Source organism: Dermochelys coriacea, chromosome 2, assembly GCF_009764565.3.
Source record: "Dermochelys coriacea isolate rDerCor1 chromosome 2, rDerCor1.pri.v4, whole genome shotgun sequence".
In the NCBI taxonomy this organism is placed as follows: Eukaryota; Metazoa; Chordata; order Testudines; family Dermochelyidae; genus Dermochelys; species Dermochelys coriacea.
In genome coordinates, this window is record NC_050069.1 from 102,462,282 (window position 1) to 102,476,197 (window position 13,916).

Here is a 13,916-nt window from a genome sequence, read left to right on the forward strand (position 1 = left end):
AAAAGGAATGATTCTTTGCTGGATACTAATCTGTTAACCAGTAATAACAGATGTAAACTATCAAATTACAATGGGAATGCAATATTAAATCATAAATTGAAAAGTGATTTAACTTTTCTGTGGGTTCCAGGTTTGTTAGTATAATTGAAGTGTTTACCTATCACACATTACTTTCAAGAAAGCTAAATCCTATGTGCACAACCAGTCCTGATTATTGCCCAAGATGTAAAATTAACCCTGGATTTTTTTTTTCTATTTAATATGGGAATGTCCTATGATACAAGGGAACTAGAAGTTTATCATCAGATGCCTGATCCTGTGAGCTGCCAGTGCTCTCAAAGTCCATTCAAATTAAAATTCTCTGACTTCAATGGGTACAGCTGGATCAACCTCTAAAAGCGTAATGACAGTAATGAAAATAAATGTATAGTATAAAAGATTTACTGTTTTGGAAAATGTTACCATGTCTATGTTGTATTCCCATTTTACGTTTAGGTAATAGCACCTCCTCAGCCAGGAATAACTTTCAAAACAGAACAAACATTTTAACTGAACCCACTATGTTAACCTGGGATTCTCAAACTTCATTGCACCATGACCCCCTTTTGACAACAAAAGTTACTACATGGCCCCAAGGCAGAGGACTGAAACCTGAGTCTGCCCGAGCACTGCTGCTCTGGGGGTGGGGGTGGGGGCAAAGCCCGAGCCTCACCATCCTGGGCAGGGGGGCCCTAAGCCAAAGCCCAAGGACTTCATCCCTGGGCAGGGGGCCTGTACCCTGAGCCCCACTGCCAGGGCTGAGGTCAAAGGCTGAGCCCTCGATGGTGAGACTCAGGCTTTGGCCCTGGGTAGTGGGGCTCCAGTTTCGGCTTTAGCCCCAGGTCCCAGCCAGTCTAACACCAGCCCTGGCGACCCCATTAAAATGGGGTTGTGACCAACTTTGGGGTCCGACCCACAGTTTGAGAACCACTGGTGTAAACTATTCCCTAGTGTATGTTTTTATTTATACATATGTGTATTGGGCACAGAGAATTTATACAAATGACCTTGCTCTTTGCTATAAGGCCTAAACAGTAGCAATACTAAATAATAACTACTAACTTTGCTATGAGAAGCTGTACCAAATATTCATCACTGTTTTAAGGATATTATAATATACTGCACCTCTATGGAAGAGCTAATCTATAAGAAGTGTATCAATATTAAAAAAATATCACACACACATGGAGATAGCTTTCTGCACTTTATTAAATTGTTAGTACAAGTAAAGGACCTCAATAATGTAAACACAATTCAGAACTAAAGCCCAATTAGCTCATCTAGTGGGTTAATGGGGAGAATAAAAGGTAAACAATAAAGATAATAAACACCAGGGCAAAGGTATAAGATGACTGTTCCAAATGGTAACCAAAGACTTGAATGAAAATGGCAGGGCTATGCATAGTTGCAAACTCTGTAATTTTTTTTTTAAATTTTGTGTGTGTGTGTGTGTGTGTGTGTGTGTGTTCCCTCCTTCCCTCTTCTCCCCACCCCACTTAATTTTTCTGCCATGTTAGAACTAATGGATAGATTTTTCATAAAGAACTGGTCATGAAATCTGATTACCATGCACAATGCAGCCATAATATCATTACTGAGTTTGCAACCCAAAAAAGTAAAGATAATTTTTAACTTTGGTTTCCCAGAAATGTCAAGGGTTAACAAAGCATCAACAAAATGTTTTGTTTTGTTGTATATGAAAGACATTTTTAAAATCACAGGATCTAAATTGCAGAAATGACACACATGAAATGTAATGTTTCCAAAAAGGATTTAAAAGCTTATCAAAGAAACTGATGGATCAGCCTCTAAATCATCATTTATTCTAACTGCCCAGAATAATGTTCATATCTAGTATTAGCCTGGGCACCACTGCCTGTAAAAGTTACAGAATCAAACACAAGCACGTTAAGTCCTTGCTACAGGCACTGGCTAAATTTAAGCTTCTTTTTTTTTTATCAAAACTTCTTATTAACAACTTAATACAGTTTTAATATACTGTCCTTTACCAAGTTTTTTTTTTTTAAAAATGGTTTCTAGTAATTCTGAGGCATAAAGTGCCTATTTTCTCTCTCTTTTGATTTATATCATTGTTTTGTTTTTACAGCTTACTGTTGACAGAGTTAGGTAATTCAACTACAATTTTTCCAATGTTTTTTCCCATGTACATATAATCTACAGCACGGAATACAGACTCCAAGCCAATGAACTTGCCCTCTGGAGACATGTCTCCGAGGTCCACCTCACAAACCAGTTCTCTACTTTCATACATTGTGAGTAAGTGCTCCATAGCCATTTTATATTCAGAAAGGTAATGGTTCAGGAAGAAACCCCGGATGCTGGCAGATTTCTTCAGCAGTTTTGCTGGCAACATTTCTGCTTTAACAGGCTGAAGGCCAGTAGGATTTTGATAGCCAGAGATAAACCCAATAACTATCAGGCGCCCTTTGGTAGCCAAGGAGTTGACAGCCAAGTCAAACATCTTTCCACCAACAGATTCATACACTACATCCAGACCTTCTGGATAGTCCCTTTTAAGAACAGCACCAACATTTTCAGTTTTGTAGTTGATGGGATGGTCACAGCCAATGGATTTCAGAAAACCAGCCTTTTCATCACTGGAACAAGTTCCAATTACATGGCACTTTGCCTTCTTTGAAAGCTGCACAGCAAACTGGCCTGTTCCTCCCGATGCTGCAGTCACTAAAACCTTCTTGCCTTCAGACAATTCTCCAAGCTCTTTCAGACTGATGTACGCTGTCGTGCCACTTACCATTAGAGTAAGAAACTCAGGTTTCACAGAGGGTAGAAAAACTGCTTGTTTGGCAGGCACAACTGTATATTCAGCAAAAGAACCAGGTGTCATATAAGCCACAGCTTGGCCTACTGTGTATCTGGCACTAGCACTGAGGCCTAAAGCTACTACATCACCAATACCTTCAAAACCTGCATCAAACGGGGGTTTAACTGAAGTGTCATACCGGCCAGCTGAGTAGTTTATGTCAGATGCATTAATGCCGATAAATCTAGAAGAAAACAAAAATTTGTTAACATGCTTTCTTTGTCAAGTACTTTGCCATGTGAAAAAGCATCCACTTACATTTACTGGGTAAGATACAACAAGGCATATTCAAATATACCAGTAATTAGAAAAAATGTTCACCTCATACTATTAAAAAAAAGTCCGTATACATAGCATAGCAGTGATTTTAATCAGACTTTTGCATGTTAAGTTTCTAATATTGTAGAAATTTTAAATATGTTTTTAAAAAATAAGACATTTCCACATGGCTGTTTTAACCAAAATAAGCAAATCAAAAATAATTGTGTATGAGACTGGAAAATTAAAATTAATTGACCACTCTACAAAAGATATAAAAACAGCTCTGTGGAATAAAATATGTGTAAAGTGCTAAATATGTTGATTCTGGCAACAAATTTACATTTCTGATTATAATAATATGTTAATGACTAACGATAATATTAAGTATAAATGTCATCTACAAGGTCATTGATCACAACATGTTACTGAAGGCAAGTTTTTTTTAATTATTATGTGATTATAGAAAATTTGCTAATTTCAACATTATTAAAATATTTTGCTTTATACCAATTACTTGCAACACATCAAAACAGCTTTGTACAGAAGGACTGAAATTGTAACAGAGTATTGAATGTTTAGAAGTCCTATTGACCTCTAACAGGTGAAAAAGAATGCCAATGTTTTCAAAAAACACACACGTACACTAAACTTGATTAGCAGTAAAAAAAAGATAATCATGGTATCACAATCTACTTTAATTGTACAGGTGATATTTTACTAACAAGATTTTTCCATGTCAATGTAGTTCGTAACTAAAATACCTTGCTACACAAAGAGAAAGTGGATGGGGAGTATCTGTTAACTAGAAAATGTGAAGAAGCTTGCACATGCAACAGAATCCCAGATTTTTATTACATGTGAAAGCGATAACCTAAAGATTATAGAATTTGGTGTCATATGAAAAGCTGTAGAAGTATACAATCAGTGCAATTTTAATGGTCAGAGTTAGCAATATTTTCAAATTTTGTGTATGTGAGATTTTACACACAGTACACAAAGAAATGAGAAACTGAAAAAAAATGTTTTGTTTTGATTTTTTTTCAGTTCCTTATACTATGGAGAATCTCAGAGTTTCACAATATAAAGTGTGTATCATACACACACATACAGGGAGACACAGTCTTATTAATAGAAATATATATAATATACACACAGGCAGAGAAAGAAGAATGTGACTTTTGTTGCTTTCCTTAATTCTGCATTAAATCCCCTGTTCAACTGTAACAAAGAATGTCTACCTCCTAATTATAGATACAAAAAAAATCTACTATTCTCTTTTAATTTACATAATTCCAATGTCCCATTCTTTAAAAAACAAACAAACAACCACAAGCAGCTTCCACAGCAAAACATGTCTCCTAAGGACATTCGAAAAAAAGTACCAGAAAGCCAAGGCGCAATTGGTGCTACAACTCTGCATTAGATTAAAAAACCCAACTTTTAGCAGTGGGGTTTAAAAACAGAGAGATGGTTATCTCCCTCCTTTCCCTCCCTTATCCCTACAACGATAACCTTCAACCCATGGATTTACCACCTCTCCTCCACTTCCAGCCAATTTACCCCTGAATTAGCCTCCTATAGACAGAACCTCCTTCTTGGTGCAGAGAGCCTATTCATGCGCCTTTTGATTTTTGCACTGTATGAAACAGGCATTCCCTGTATGCAGTGCACCCTAAAGAAGGGAGCAATTAAAAAAAACACACTTTTCTCCCCCACCCTTTGTAGTCCCATCTTCTTTTCACTTAAGAAGCATCGTTCTTAAAATGGAAAGAGAGGGACAGAGCAAGACAGGTAAATAACCGTCTCAAGCTGGAAACTTTGTGTGTGAAGGGGGGGGGAGGAGGAGGGGGAATGGAAGTACTGCAGTTAGCCAGATGTCTGGTAAGCAAGTGTCCTTAATATGCTGCTTTTTACCAGGAGAAAATTCAAATCATTCCCCATCTCTTCCCCTTCACCCGGCTCCACCAGCAGCTGAAACGTGTGTGCGTGAGAGAGAAGAGGGCGATGCAAGCTAGCAGATCTCGGGGAAAGACACAGTGCAGAAGAAGTTGGTGCTTGCCTGGCACCTCCCCACCTTTTATGGTAACTGTAATGGGGGAAAATGCCAGCGTTGGCACCAATAGGAGTGTGATGTCTCAGCGGGGCTTCATGGGTCGGCCAGGGACTGAGAGTGGGGGCATCTCTCTGAGGACATTCCAGCCTAGCACTCCCTCCCTCTGGCCCCTATTCTCCACCCCGGCATCTCCACCTCCTTCTCCACTACTTGGCCACTTGCAGCTATCCCTCGCATGCAAGGCTGTATGTGCAGATGCGGATGCCTTTCCATCTCAGCTGGAGCTGGGGTCTGCGTCTCTTCGGTGGCTGTATTACTAGGGGATTTTGAGATACGCACAGGTCAACCGGTGGAGAAAACATTTGAAAGACTGTTCTCTTGTTCGCGATCCCTGCCTTTTCCATTTAAAACGGGGCTAGGAGCCTCAGCAAAAAAATAGATTAGGAGGAGGAAATAAAGAAATGCGAACTACTATATAATATGTACGCGGCTTGCTGGTAATAGTTGTTCTTACCATTCCATTTCTCTCCCCCCCCGTCCCCCCCCCAGCCTTCCAAGCTGCCTCTGCTATGGGAAATGATTCTCTCGGGACCAGGGGGATCATTATTATTAATCAATATAGTCTCCAAGCTTGCTAAAGTACTCCCCACCCCACTCTTTTTTCCTCAACCTACCAATATTTGTGTAACTCCCATTTGTGTTCGCCTCTAGGTTGTTTTTTTTTTTTTTAAATGTAGTCTCCCTAAATTCCTCATTTGCAAAAAATGATCAAACCACGATGTCGGGATTCAAACATATTGTCTCCATCCTTTCAAGGTACTATGAGGTTTGCTGTGCTGTGCCCCGGACGTTTTCAGACCCTTTCATTTTAAACGCAGAAATAAATTCAAGATCAGCTTCCAAACTTGTGTCTGAGGGAGCGAGACGAGGTGGGCGTAGGGGTGAGTAAAGAAGTGCACTCTGTGTTTGCAGTATGCCCTCAGAATTCATTGCAAGTGATCTGCCTGTTTTAATTCCCAAATTTAAAATGCCTTTGTTATTTGACTATGGACGGTGTGGTGAGGGCACCGTCTTCCGCTATTTTCAAAATCTGAAGCGCTGAGACACCGCACCAGACTGGGGCTGGCTTTTCCCAAAATAATTACACACTCCGAGTCACCCGCTTTATTTACACTGACGCGTGCTGAACCCCTTGCTATTGTTTATTATAAAACCAGGGCGAGCCCGAGGAGGGGTGAAAATGCCGCTTCTCGCACCACAACAAAGCGTAAGAGACAAATTCAGCACAAAAGCCTTCAACCCAGAGGCAAAGTCATCCAAACTAGGAGCGCAGAAGAAAAGCAAATTCTCAACCCAAACACTCAGCAGAAATAACCCCCCACCCCTCCCACTGTGATCCGCCAAACCATGAATCAAAAAAACTCTCCCCCCTTCCGTTACAATAAACTTCCCCCCACCCCATTGACTTCCACCTCAGCAAAAAATCGTTAAAAAATATTTTGGAAACGAAATAACCTGTCACTCCTTTACAAAAAGCTCGAAAACATCGCCTAATTTAGGGGAAACCTGGGCTTTTGTCTTTGGGTCGTTCTTCTGCAATAAAACAGAGGCACCTTCCGCCTCTTGAAAATAGAGCAAATGCACAGAAGAAGCGTAAATGGTTATGTTAAGGATTCTATTCCCCTTCTCCCTCCCTCCTTCACTCGAAAGTTTATTGTTTTAAATCGATTTCTAGTTTAAAAGCATTGCTCTGAAAGTAAAGGCTAGGATGGATTTTTCTGCTAAGAACTAAGGGAATCATCTTGGGTTATTTTTCCACCGCAGGAAACAGGGGTGGAAAAGTTCCACTTAATAGAAGAGCATCTTTGAAAATCAATAAATACAAGGACCCCAAAGCAGTTTTCCACAGTATTTCCCCTAAATCCAAAAGCAGATTTTACTGTGGTGAATGAGGATTGTTTTGCATAAAAAGCTCGAAGCAATTAATACTGTTCATGGGCGTGACTGGGACTAGAATGAACAAATCCGCAACTGCACCCTTCAAACTCAAACCATGTATTGTTTTGTTTTTAAGATCCTGTAGGCTTCTTCTTTTACCATTGTAAAATGTGTTTTTAAGAATAAATAAAGCCAGGGGCACATTTTGTCCTTTCGGGATGGGAAACAGCTTCCCCAAGCTAGTACAAAAGGGGAAAGGGAGGCTTGTTTCCTGCTGCAGCTCTCAGGAGGCACAAACAGAGAAAATATATATATATTGGGATGTGATGTGAGATTCCTCAGCAAATAATAATAAAGAGAAAACTCCACATAACACAAAATGTTTCAACTCCAAACCTCAATTTATTACTTTTCCCCACTCCCACCCCTTTTTATAAACTGATATGTGTTAAAATACAGTAACTGCCTGGCTGAGTCTCTAGACCAGCTCCTGCTCTCACTCTGGTGCCAGCCCTCCACTGTGAGGTTTGCACGTCCCTCTGGCACCCAGGGAGCCCACTCAGGATCAAGGGGGGGGGCGGAAAGGAAGCGTTACACTGAAAACAAAATTAATTACATGAATAAATTTAAAATTTCATAGGAAAACAGGGAGTGAGGGGGAGGGGGAGGGAGGAATTAGAGAACAACGACGTAACAACCTTATCAGATCCAGCTAGGCAGGACTAAGAGTTGCTACATTTTTCTGTAGCTGTTTGTAGTGTGAGGCAGTCGGGTCCCTTCCAAGAAAAGGAATTTAGCTCCAGCCTGATGCCTGTTTCATGCCATTATTGTTTCAGGGCCATTCCTTATTAGATGCAGCAAGTCAGTGCTTTAGACCGCTCTCGCTCTCTCCAACTCTCTCTCAAAAATCCTATAGGTTGATGGCAGCAGCGGATTAAAGTTTTGTATGAAGCTTTTTCAGTCGCAGGAGAAGTCTATGCCTCTCTCTTCCGTGTGCAGGTATTGCATATTACATACATTATGAATCCCCCCTCCCACACACAACGGAGATTAGATACAGATAAGGTACACAAACACGTCTATTAAACTTCCAGTTTTGATCTCACGTCTGTTAGTGTATTTCCACATGCACTGTCTTTAAACAACCAGTTCTACGTATGGAGCGGTTTTTGTTAGACAAGTCTTTTAAAAACAGGTTTCCCCCTTTCCCCTCTTGACAGCAACAGTTGCATGATCTTCCTTGGGGTTTCCAGAGTTCCAGCTTCTACCAAGGAAAGTTAGACCTTTAAAAGCCCCACTTTGTCTTAAGGAACGATACCATCTAGGCTGGAACTAATAAAAATAAATAAGCCATTTGGGGAAAAGGTACATTTTGTCCTCAGAGTCTTCATTTTATTGGGAGCTGACCAAGAAGCTTGAACGGACAGTACTACCTAGCACACAACTTACTGCTTATTATGTTAAGCAAAATGTCACATCTTTACTCCCTGTGTGACCCTGTTGGCCATTAAAAATAGCCAACAATTTAGAAATCCTACTTCCCATACGAGACTAACAGTGGTAATAAATTTTCTAAAAGGCTGGAGAGTTTGTTAAAAGCTTATGGCACATCGAGAAGCTTCCCCTTTCCTGGTTTTAATGTTTGCACTTCAAGGGGAAGAAGAGAATGGAAGTAAGTGGTGGCCAGACGGTTGAAGGGCGACAGGGAAAGGAGAGTTGCACTGACAGGCTGAGGTCCTCTACTAGTTCCTGTTGATTCAGACTCACTAAAGGTTAGTGACGTGGAGGACTACCGGTGGGAGGAACCCCTCCAGACACACAGGGAAACATACTCGCGGTTGTACACATAAAACAATCATTGGTGTATGCTCTAGCTACACTTACACACTCAGACCATGGCTATAAACAACACAGTCACAGAGGCAGATTGCTATATATTAATGTCACCGACTTTGACATAGCTAAGACAGACACACGCTGGTGATTGTATGTAAATGTAACACACACAAACCTGGGAGGGACTTAGAAATCATTTGCTGGTTTTTCAGTCCCTCCTGAACACTTACTTCACGTGCAGTTTTCTGTTTAAGATCAGGCTGCCCTTTCCCACCCTTGGAAATGGCTACTAAAACAGTGATTTGTGAGGCTGTGTGCTCTTCCTCCGGGGTAGGAGAATAAACACTGCTTCATCAGCTGCATTCGTAAGAAAGGATGCAAAACAAAACAAAAGATAAGATGCAAAAGTTCCCTCCCACCCGCCCCAATGCAGGGGAGGAAATGAATGTGGTATCAGACATTCAAAACCAACAACAACCCAACAACAAAATCAAATTAGCAGGCGCCAGATGGCAGCTGGTACAACCTGATAGGATGACAGAGCAAGAGAAGGCCACAAGAGGTGAGAAGTCAGAGGGAGTTTGAGCAGGAAAAGGGCTCAGACCCCAGGGCTAGGAAGGTAGGTGAAGAGAGGAGTTGGGGGCTGGAGAGGGGAAGGGAACTCACCTGTTTCGGACAAGAAGATCACCATCTCCCGGGAGTGGTACAGGCGCGTCCTGCCGCAGAGTAACAGCCTCTCGGAAGTTTGAGCTCAGCTTAGTCACCACCAGCTTCTTCATGGAGCTGGGGATAGACGAGCCCTGGAAATCCAGAAAGTGACGGGAGTAGGACATGTCCAAGATGGGCCGGGGCCGAGCACCACCAAAGCAGGACCAGAAGGGACCCTCCAGAGGGCACAGCTGCTGCCGCCGTCTCCTCCAGCACCGAGATCCCCAGCACCTCAGCAAAGCGCTGCTTTTTGTGTTAAAACTCATTCCCAGCCTTGGACCTCTTTCCCACCCACCCTCGGGGGGTGTCCAGCTAAGAGGATGCTGCGGACAGCTTGCAAAACCCACCTCCACCAAACTCAGAAGAGGAGACACTCTCACTCTCTGAACATAGCTATTTGTGTATGTAAATAACGCCTAATGTAGCAAGCTGCAGCCTGTCTGCGTCCTCCCAACCCAGCCCCTCCACAACAGGGAAACACCAGAGAAGCAGCAGCACCAGCAAGATGATCCCCTGGAGCTGATCTTCATTTACCGTCACTAACATGAAACAGGAACAAAGTTCACCCTCCTAACACAGTCCCGCCTGAAAAGCTGCAGCAGCAGCAAAAAATGTGGGTGCGTGTGTTTGTGTGTGAGCTGCAACAACACAGAAACACATGCATGCATGCCTCTGTATAATATAACCAAATCTGATCACCGCAGCTAGGGATTTCTTACTTTCGGTAAAATACAGATTTGCAAGACTTTCCGTTCAATTTTTTGTTTTTTAGCTTGCATGCTGCGTTTTAGCAAGGGATTTAAAATATGTAAATATAAAAACGTGCCGCATTCCCACCCCCTCACCCCTCGTTTATAAAAGACGGATATGATCCCTTTAAAAAAGTTGAAAGAAAACACGAATAAATGATCAGATCAATAAGGTTAGACTAGTAAAGAGAAGTTGCAGCTAATCTTCTAATGTTGTTATTAAGAGCAGCTGGGGAGCTCCAGGCTGCTGATACAGGCACCGCCCCTTCCGTGCGAAACATTCACTTCCTCGCAAGGTGGTACAAATCAACCCAGAGCCGCTAGCAACCACCAGTGGATACAGCACTCATATTTGGGGGAGAATAAAAGCACTACGATTTATGAAAAGATTTAAAGCGTCTTAAGGATTGTTGTGTGTGTTCTGTCTCTAAAGAAAAAAAATACTGCTGACGTCCTTCTAGTCGGGAGACACACACACATGAAATGCACTTTACAGCCTCATGGATTTTATAGCTCTCCATAACCCGTGTACAGTTAAAAGAAACTGTGGATCATTCTCCCACCCCCTTCTAGCTATGACATTAAAAATATTGCCATATATTTATTTTGGCCTAAATATTTTTTCTACTCCCTCGTATCTTTAGGAGAGGATTTTTAAATCAACTTCTGCAATGCAGAATTACTTTTGGGAAGTATTTATAGGAAATCAACTGGGAGGTTAAAGGACTCAAGTAAATGTTTTGATACAACTGCCAGTCTGTATGTGGTGATGGTGCAACTTAATTTAATAGATCTGTTGCAATGGTGTAGGAAGAATTCCTGTATCACTCACCTGGAATTAACTCCATCATTCCAATATGCACAACTCATTTCTTAATTGCATGATATTAATAATTAACATCATAATAAAATCACCTTTTTGCCTTAAAGGAAGCAAAGTTATAGCTTCAAGTGTTTTCCTTTAGGAATCCGTGTGTAGTTTTAATTTTCTTGCCTTAAAAAGGGGGGGAAAACACCTTCTGTTCTTGCAGTTAGCAATATACGAATCCCTAGACATAAACTATGCAAAATCTATTAGCAGTATTTCATATGCTGCAGTTCTTGCTTTGCAATCTGTTGGTGTTTTAAAATAAGGGAGACCTGCAATCTCACACAAATCATCCTAAATTCAAGGAGGGGGAATAATGTTTTTGTGTGCCAAGACTAGGGTAGCATCTTTTGCTTTTTAAGTTTGCCAGAACTAGACATCTGCTTAAGTTAAATCAGCACATGCGTCTTGTAGAGTACTTTAGCAAATGGATTATAATAACAAAACCCCTCAGTGTGTGCCTCACATGAGAAATCTTTTATGCGATGCAGTATTAAGACTTCTTTTTTGTCATATTGTTTAGCTCTAGAAAAAATGAAAACAAAGCAATTAAAAAGATTGACAGGTATGGGTTTGTGTGAGACCTATTTGTAATTGTCAGGGTGACGTTGGCAAGAGGAGGAGGAGTAAAAACTGAAGCAGGAAAAGCAAGCTCGATGTGTCTGTCTATCAGTTGAGACTGTCTGAAAGCTCTGGGATCTGAATGTGTTACATTTCAGTGAAAAGAGAAGAGAGGGAGAGTGGATCTCTTTCTCTCCCAGGAGTTTAAAGGGGGGGGGGGGGACAGTTCACGTTAATCTCTCCCACCCAGTGAATATCTTTTCTTTTTCTCCCCTTTGCATTCACTCTCCGGGGTTTTTCTAGGTTTTGGCTTTTTTTGTTTTTCTGTTTCAGATCAAGATCAACCAAAAACAATCCATGATAAAAATGTGTTTGAATTATATTTAGTATCAGAAGAAGCTGCTATCTGAGGAGGAAAAGAAAGGGGGGAGCAAGGCAGAAAAGTAGTCCTCTCCGGTGCTGACACTGTTTGATCTCTGACTGTTTGGAAGGTGGAGGAGTGACTGACATTTCCCATCCGGTGCATATGTATGTATGGGGACTTTACTCCTTTTATTATTTGCTTTCTTGCTCTAAAACTAAGTGCTGAGAGGAGAAGGAGAGACTGGATCGACCCCGTTTTTTGCACAAAGAAAAAACTATTATCAGCGCAATAAAAAACAAAACCAAACCAAACCCAGAGAAATCCAACAACAACAACAACAACAACACACAAATCCACGAGCTTGAAACAAGCCAGCGAGCGAGAAAGTTGCGCTTTGAGACTCTTTGATCTTGGAGAAGGGGGGGGGGGTGGAGTGGGGAGTGACTGAATTTACCGTCTCATCGTTGCGGCTTGCTCAGTGCTCCACCGAGAAGAAGTGATTTAAGGGAGGGAGGAGGGGGGGGGGGGAGAAAAAGAAGAAGGGGGGGGAAAGAAGGAAAGCAAGAGAATGGATTTGGGCTGAAGATTGAACTGATCCAATCTATTCATTTTCCACATCACTTGCGTCTTCCCTGCTGCTGCGAGGACTGAAGAGCTTTGTCTTTTAAGGAACTTAAAAGAGGGGGAGAGAGAGAGAGAGAGAGAGAGCAGGCGAGCGAGCGAGGAAAATTAACCTCGTCAATGAAAACATTTCCCGAGCAAGTTTTTGGAGTGGCGGCGGAAATTGGCAACCCTGTCACCAGGCTGTGGCTTGCCTCATCCCACCCCTCCCACCCCCCCCTCCCTCCACACCCCGCTTGCAGCGCAGGGAGCTGCTGACCTGGGGAGGGGGGACCCAAACCAGCCAAGAAGAGAATCCAGCCAAACTTTTTTTTTCTTCCTCTCCCCCCCCCTCCCCAATTCCTCCCTTCCCTCCTTCTAGGAGGAATTAGAAGTTGAATCCGTTTTCTCTCCCCTTGCCCTCCCCCCCCCCTTTTTTTTTTATTTGTGTGTGTGTGTGTGTGTTTGTTTCTGCATGAGAAGAGTGGGCTTGGAAGAGGAGTCCTGTGCGGAAACTCTCCAGCGGCTGCAGCGGAGGCGGAGGGCGGCGGCGGAGGCAGCACCAGCATGCCGAGGAGAAAGCAGCAAGCACCCCGGCGCTCTGCAGGTAACACCCTCCTCCTCCCCGGCCACAGCCCCTCGCACTTGCCGTCTCTCGCATTACAGCGGCATAGGGGAGCAGCGAGGGCAAAGCAGGGGAGGGGTTAACCCAGCAAGAAATATCCGCCACCAGGCAGGGGGAGATTCTCGATCGCTGTCGATTTTGGGAACATCTCAGATTGTTACCCCCCCCCCTCCTCCCGTTTTGTTGCAGCGGGAGGGGGGGGGGGTTAAAACCATGTCTCGGCGGGAGAAGGAGGGAGGCTGTAGTTTCTGTTTCTTTGTAGGCAAAGAGCTCGAGCGAGCGGCGTAGTTTCTGAGGTGTGTCCCTCAGATCCTGTCAGCCTCCATCCTCTGTGCGGTTGCCAACACGTTTAGAGCTGGAAACTTCATTTTGTGGCAGTTCTGTATCTCTGCATGTAGTGGGGGTGTGTGTGTGTGAGTGTGAGTGCTGCACAGCCTGTTTCTGTATACAGCATAGGAGAGGGAACCTGTTT

At 42.6% G+C, this 13,916-nt stretch overlaps 2 protein-coding genes across 3 annotated transcripts in view; one reads left to right on the forward strand and one right to left on the reverse strand.

Moving 5' to 3' along the window:
- Nucleotides 1-1,230: 1,230 nt before the first annotated feature.
- On the reverse strand, nt 1,231-10,900 carry ZADH2 (zinc binding alcohol dehydrogenase domain containing 2). The gene is made up of 2 exons (XM_038392804.2): nt 9,636-10,900; nt 1,231-3,065 (listed from the first exon to the last, which is right to left on the reverse strand). The coding sequence occupies exons 1-2, from the start codon at nt 9,941-9,943 to the stop codon at nt 2,141-2,143; spliced, it is 1,233 nt and encodes a 410-aa protein (XP_038248732.1). The 5' UTR covers nt 9,944-10,900; the 3' UTR covers nt 1,231-2,140.
- Nucleotides 10,901-11,836: 936 nt separating this feature from the next.
- TSHZ1 (teashirt zinc finger homeobox 1) overlaps nt 11,837-13,916 on the forward strand; it is a 56,100-nt gene continuing 54,020 nt past the window's right edge. The window contains exons 1-2 of one of the 2 annotated variants that reach the window (XM_043508203.1): nt 11,915-12,104; nt 12,189-13,426. In XM_043508203.1, coding sequence (XP_043364138.1) covers nt 13,387-13,426 — 40 coding nt within the window. In that variant the 5' untranslated portion in view covers nt 11,915-12,104; nt 12,189-13,386. Of the gene's footprint in view, nt 13,427-13,916 lie in introns of both variants that reach the window. The other variant, XM_038389986.2, reaches the window with a different exon arrangement.

Coding starts and splice junctions, on each gene's coding strand:
- ZADH2 (XM_038392804.2), bottom strand. CDS start 9,943: ATGAGTTTTAACACAAAAAGCAGCGCTTTGCTGAGGTGCTGGGGATCT. Junction 3,066..9,635: donor GATCTTCTTGTCCGAAACAG/GTGAGTTCCCTT, acceptor GTTTTCTTCTAG/ATTTATCGGCATTAATGCAT.